General features: G+C 32.1%; 1 protein-coding gene across 1 annotated transcript; it reads right to left on the bottom strand.

The window, feature by feature from the left end:
- Positions 1-5,059: 5,059 nt before the first annotated feature.
- GCG54_00011580 (uncharacterized protein) lies at positions 5,060-6,098 on the bottom strand (the record flags this gene model as incomplete). Its single annotated transcript, XM_045411482.1, has 4 exons — positions 5,060-5,767; positions 5,791-5,950; positions 5,976-5,995; positions 6,084-6,098. 4 exons carry the CDS (start codon positions 6,096-6,098, stop codon positions 5,060-5,062), a joined length of 903 nt encoding a protein of 300 aa, XP_045268540.1.
- Positions 6,099-6,108: the final 10 nt, after the last annotated feature.

Genomic DNA, 6,108 nt, shown 5'->3' with positions numbered 1-6,108 from the left:
AGTTAATTATACTATAAACTTAAGTAAGGATAGGGATAAAGTAGTTACTAACTAGAGGGCTAAGAGGAGGTAAAAGAAATAAAGGGGGTAATAATCCTAAATTAGAAGAATTAACTATTATTAAAAGGAATTATTAATAGAATAAAGTATTAAATTAAGTAGTAAGTAAGGTTTATTACACTATAGTTATAAAGAACTTAACTAGGAACTAAAATAACTAAGGCTTATTTATTTAGTAGATAATTTACTACTCTATTACTTACTTAACCTAATATAGCTTAATAGTAGTTAAAAATAGAAGCATAAGAACTAAAAAAAGCTTTTACTAAAATAAAGAAGAGTATTATAGAAAGTAATTAAGGAAAGTAGGTAGGGTTTAATAAGTAATATTATTAATAAAGTAGTAAACTTTTAAAGATATAAAGGTAATATAATAGTATTATAAAAAGAGCATAAGTTAATAAAGTTAAAAGATATAAAAAATTCTCTTCTTAGCTAGTAGTTAGTAGTTAGCATTTAGTAGTTAAGTAGTAAAAAAATTCTTATAATAAAGTATACTATATAGGTAGTTATTATTAAATAGGCTTAAAGTAGCTATTTACTATTAATATTAACTTAGTAAAGAAGAAGGTAGTTAAGAGCTATTAAAAACAGAATAATCTCTTATCTATTTATATAGTATAAAAACTCTACTTATAAGAGGTAAGAAGCTAAGAGAAGTAGTTAGTAAAATAGGAAGTTAACCTTACTATTAATTATAAGTTAATAGGTTAATATTAATATTAAAGGTTAGGTGTATAATAGATACTCTTTAAGTAAGAAGTAGGAGTAATTACTAAGAGCATTTTAAGTAGGATAAACTATCTCTTAAGTTATATTATAACTACTTCTATTAAGTATAAGATTAGAGGCTATAAGAGCTATTATTATAATCCTACTATTATTAATACTATAGGGAGATATTACTTAATCCTATTAGTACTAGTAATATTAGTATTAATATACTCTTCTTAGAAATTAGAAGAGGGTAAGTTTAAAATAGTTTAAATAATATAAACTATCTTTTTTGAAGTTTATAACTACCTTATTAGTATAAGTTAATTAATTAAGCATTCCTAAGTAGAATAGATCTAAATAAATATTAATAAAACTACCTCTTCTAAAACCTTACTAATCTATAGTTAATTAATATATCGTATAGTAGTAACTATAAAATTAACTACTAATTAGTATTAATCTTATAGGACCAGCTAGCTAGTAAAGGTCACTATAGGTAGTAAATATTATATTATATTAACTACGTTAGTAGTGATATATATATAGTTAACTACGTTAGAAGTAGTAACTATAATTATAGCGTTAATTATAGAGGGTAGTGCCTTATATAATCGCTAATTATATAAAGCGCACCTAGCTTAATTAATACTGCAATAGGCTAGCGTTACTAACAGTAATACTATTGCTATTCTCTTTAATAGGGTTATTAATATTATTATAGATATCTAGGTTGCTGTTATTAATATAGTGCCCTCTTATAGCTAGTATCTCTTTAATATTAAGGTAGCTAAGAGGCTTTATATAGTACTTAATAATATCTAAGGTCTCTTTTAGTAGTAATATAAGGTTAAGATTAATCTACTATTTAGGCTTAGGTAGCTTATACTATTATAAGTCTTTTATATTAAATAGTATATAGTTATTAATCTTATTAGTATAAGTAAGCTACTATTTAAAATTTAGTTATTTTATATACCTATTAATTAGTTAGTACTTTATAGCTATATACTCTACTTATACTTCTTTTTCCTACTTTTTAGCCTCTTTTTTTAATATAGTGTATTATTACTTAACCTCCTTTTTAGTAGCTTTAGTAACTTATATCTCTTATTACTATATAATCTCTATAAATATTATACTTATTATAAATAAGTACTATAGTTTAACGCCTTACTAAATCTACTATTTATATTACTATAACTCTATCTAGGTGTTTAAGTTAATAATATACTCTTAGCTTCTCTTATAGTATAGATTACCCTCTAAGATTATAGACTTTATTACTTTATAACTTCTCTAAGTAGGGGAGCTTTATTTAGTACTATAATATTACTTAATAGTATTAGCTTATAGTATAGCTTTCTTAAACCTATTATTATTTAGTAAGTAATAGAAGAGGTAGCTAAGTATATTAACTTAAGCTAACTATATATATTTAACTAATTAAGAGAGGATTATATTATCTCTAATTAATTAGATACCTAACTTTTTAAACTTTACTATAATATTTAGGTGTATAAATATAATATCTATTATTTAGTAAAAGTTACTAATAAAGTCTCTATATATAAATATAAGGGTATTACTTTATATAGCTTTTTATAATACTATTTAGTAAGTTTTCTTAAATAGCTAGAAGACCTTTATATCTATAAGCTAAAATAGATATATAGTATAAAGGGGAAAAAACCTAATAATAATATTAAAGTTAATATAGTATTTTATAAGCTTTAGGCTAATATACCTAGAGAAGCTATCTAAAAGGAGTAATTAATATAACCTTATACTAACTTCTTCTTAGAGTATATCTCTATATAACTTAGTATAAATACTTAGTATTATACTATATATCTTAAGCTAATTAGAGTAGCCTCTATATATATTAATACTAAATTATAACTCTATAGTATACCTAAGTTATTAGAACTTCACTAACTTCTTAAATAAGTATATATTAAAATACTTAATATAATCTATTATAATCTCTTAATTAGAGAAAGTAGTTAAAAACTATATAAAGTAAATACTCTTATTAATATTATAATTAGCCTAAATAGTAATTAGCTATATCTTAAAAATAAAGTAAGCTAGGATAATATCTCTAATAGTATTACTACTACTAACTAGAGTATATAACTCTCTATTAGCTAGATTAATAACTTTATATAGTTTATTTTATTTTTATTATCTTTAGAGTAAAATAATATATATATAGCTACTAAAGTAGCTAATATAGTAACTAAACTTATTAATATTTTAGATCTTAGAAAGCTTAAGTTTATAATCTTAAGTTATAGCTTTATATTAATTAAAGAAGTTTTATATTAGTATTAAGTTAAACTTAGTACTTTTTTAGTAAACCTTAATAAGTTTAATCCTTAATCCTTTTTAGAACTCTAAGTAATTAGCTTTTTAGAACTTTACGAAGTACTTTAAGATAGAGCTTAAACTTTAGCTAGCTTAGAGGGTATTAGTTATCTCTTTAATAATAAGTAGGATAGTTAAGAAGCTAATAGTATTAAGTTATATAATAAATACTATTAAGGCTAAGTCTTTAGCTTTTATTAATAACTTTAGCTAGTTATCCTCTTTAGGTAGTATAGAGATATTATAACTAGCTTAGAGAGTTTTTAGATATTTCCTTACTACTATATAGGATACTTTATAGCTTTTAGTAATAGTTTAAATTAATAATACTATAGATAGAGGTTTACTAAAGTAACTAAAGTAGAAAGCTTAATATTATATAGTATATAATACCTATATAGTTTATTTAGTAAGTATTAAGTTAGTATTACTCTAGTAAAGTATCTTAGTAGCTAAGATTAAAAGAAGTAATTAAAAAAAGCGTAATTTTAGGTTATAGTATAGTCTTAAAAAAGATGTTTTTTAGTAGTAAAATAAGAAAAACGCGACTTTTATATGACTAGCTAGAAACCCCCTTTTTTATGTAGAAACCCTGTTTTTTCGCCCCCTATGTGAGTAGGGGGAGTTTTGCGCTTGACGTGGCTGACTAACGCCCCTGGGTAGCCTATTTGCATAATTATTGCCACTCAATCAGTGTCACAGGCATGAAATATCGAGCGGTGAAATCGCAAGACTATCCTGATGTTCTTCTACACCATGTGCGAAGAAGGATACGTGCCATTTAGGTAATATCGACTGCGAATGAGAATCATTAGATATGTCCCCGAGAAGACCAAATTTGAGAGGTCACAGACAGGCTTAATTATTGAAGAGAACGCTTGGTGTGGAATTCCGCTAGCCGTGCAGTGTGCACCACACATGCGTGTAACCCATATATCCTGCCTAAAACCCCTACTTTTCCGGCACTAACGCGATTATATTTCGTATATACTCTTTTCGTCGTCGTATATTGTCGTTATTGTTATCACTATGTACCGTTGCTCTGTCGTTTCTCTACTACTTTCATCCTTGTCGAATTTCCGCTACGCTAATCTATTAAAGATATACGGGGCAAAACTCTTAATGCAACATGACGCGGGCTTTCAAGCATTTTGCCAATCCATTTGGGCCGGTCACGTCTTCCCTACTTGACGAAATTTGCGATCACACCAGCTAACACAGAATGGCCTCTATGGGTTTTCCCTCTTCAAGCTTAACTCAGGAGTTTGGAAGGCGCAAATGATAACGGGATGTGAATGGGAGATGAGTGGTATAATAGACACGTGCAATGGCAGCCACTATTGTTCTGGATCTCGCTCTCAACTCTCTTTTCTTCAATACGATGTTTGTGCGTGTGTGTGTTCTTCTTTCTTCCTGCGTCTACGTCTTTTCGGCCACCCCCCCCCCCCCCCCCCCCCCCCCCCTCTNGCCCCCCCCCCCCCCCCCCCTTTCCTTGTCACTTATGAAATCACCACCGGCTGGAAATCCCCGCGGTGATGTATGAAAAGAAATGAAGTCCATAGCAGAGAGATAAAAATGCATTGAAATGGTTGGGCGGGTTAAGCAGGAGAATGGGTGGATTGGTGGGTGGAATGGCAGATAAGGGGGATTGAAACCACCTCGTTGGGAATGGGAATTTCCCAACACCATTCGTTTTCTTTCCTTGATCATTGATGTTGCATACTTGAGGTATGCTTCTCAAGTGACTTTTGTACTTGTACAATTGAAATTGGCAGACGTCTCTATGGAAACATGGCATGTATTATGGGAATACTTCAACTAGACCTTGGTGATGTGATATTTGAAGCTTTGTAGCCATATACTGGTTCTTATATGTGCGCGATCGCTATCTCGTAGCTACCACTCAGTCATCTGCTTATTGCGTGTATTCTGCAGCTTGTAACGCATCTTCTCTCTTAATCCCAATGGCTTCCATTCTGTCCAGGATAAGCTCGGTGATTGAATGATCTCGACCGAGACTATTGAGAGCCTCGCGTAAAGGCGTTCTTCCCGAGCGATCTTGCGCAGACAAACTGGCGTCAATCTGGCCTGATTCAAGTAAACAACGCGCTGTCTCTCCAGGGCTCGTGTGCAGGGCATTATGCAGTGGCGTTCTCCCGAAGACATCCACTTGGTTTGCGTTAACCTTGCCCGTTCCTAGAAACAATCTTACTACCTCGACAAGGCCCCTCTCAGCAGCAATTGACAGGGGTGTTTGGTTGGAATTGTCTTCTAAGTTGACGTCAACCCTGTTCGACTCTACGAGAGCTTTTACAATGCCAACGTAGCCTCTTTTCGTGGCCTCTGCTAGAGCAGTCATTCCCCATGTATCCTGGCTGTTGAGGTCGGCTTTGTCAGATTCGATGAACGGTAGAATGACAGCCATATTACCAATGCTGATACCAGTGTGGATCGGTGTACAAGGATGGTTATGCCTTTTTGAGTTCACTTCTACCTCGTCAATACTGAGCAGCCACGCAATGAAGTCGGCTTTGCCGCCCATGACGGCGTAGAAGAGAGGTGTGAAATCGGCGTAATCACGAACATTTACATCAATCTCAATAGTTAGCTGACCGTTGTTCCGCTGTCCAAATGGATGTCACTAACCTCTGTCCCAGACCGTTCTAAGGTCACGATAAAAGCATCTTTGAGACCAAAGTATGCCGCGAGATGAAGACCGGATAGGCACGTCGGGGGGTAATATATTAATCGTGAAACCGACTGCCTGTTCAGGACGACCTCGAAGGCAGCTTCAAGATTGGCTCGGCTGCCCATCAAAAATGATCACAAACCCTCGGATGGAGGTGATATACTTTGAGTGTGGTGTCCCCATTCAAGTGCTGCGTACTCAAGGAGCGGGTGTTTGCCAAGGCGGGTTTCCAGATGGCGACGGCATACACCTGAACTAAAGGCATCGAAGGAGAG

Source organism: Colletotrichum gloeosporioides, assembly GCF_011800055.1.
Source record: "Colletotrichum gloeosporioides strain Lc1 chromosome Unknown consensus_17, whole genome shotgun sequence".
Classification (NCBI taxonomy): Eukaryota; Fungi; Ascomycota; class Sordariomycetes; order Glomerellales; family Glomerellaceae; genus Colletotrichum; species Colletotrichum gloeosporioides.
The sequence above is the reverse complement of the archived record's forward strand: the minus strand, read 5'-3'. Positions and strand labels throughout refer to the sequence as shown.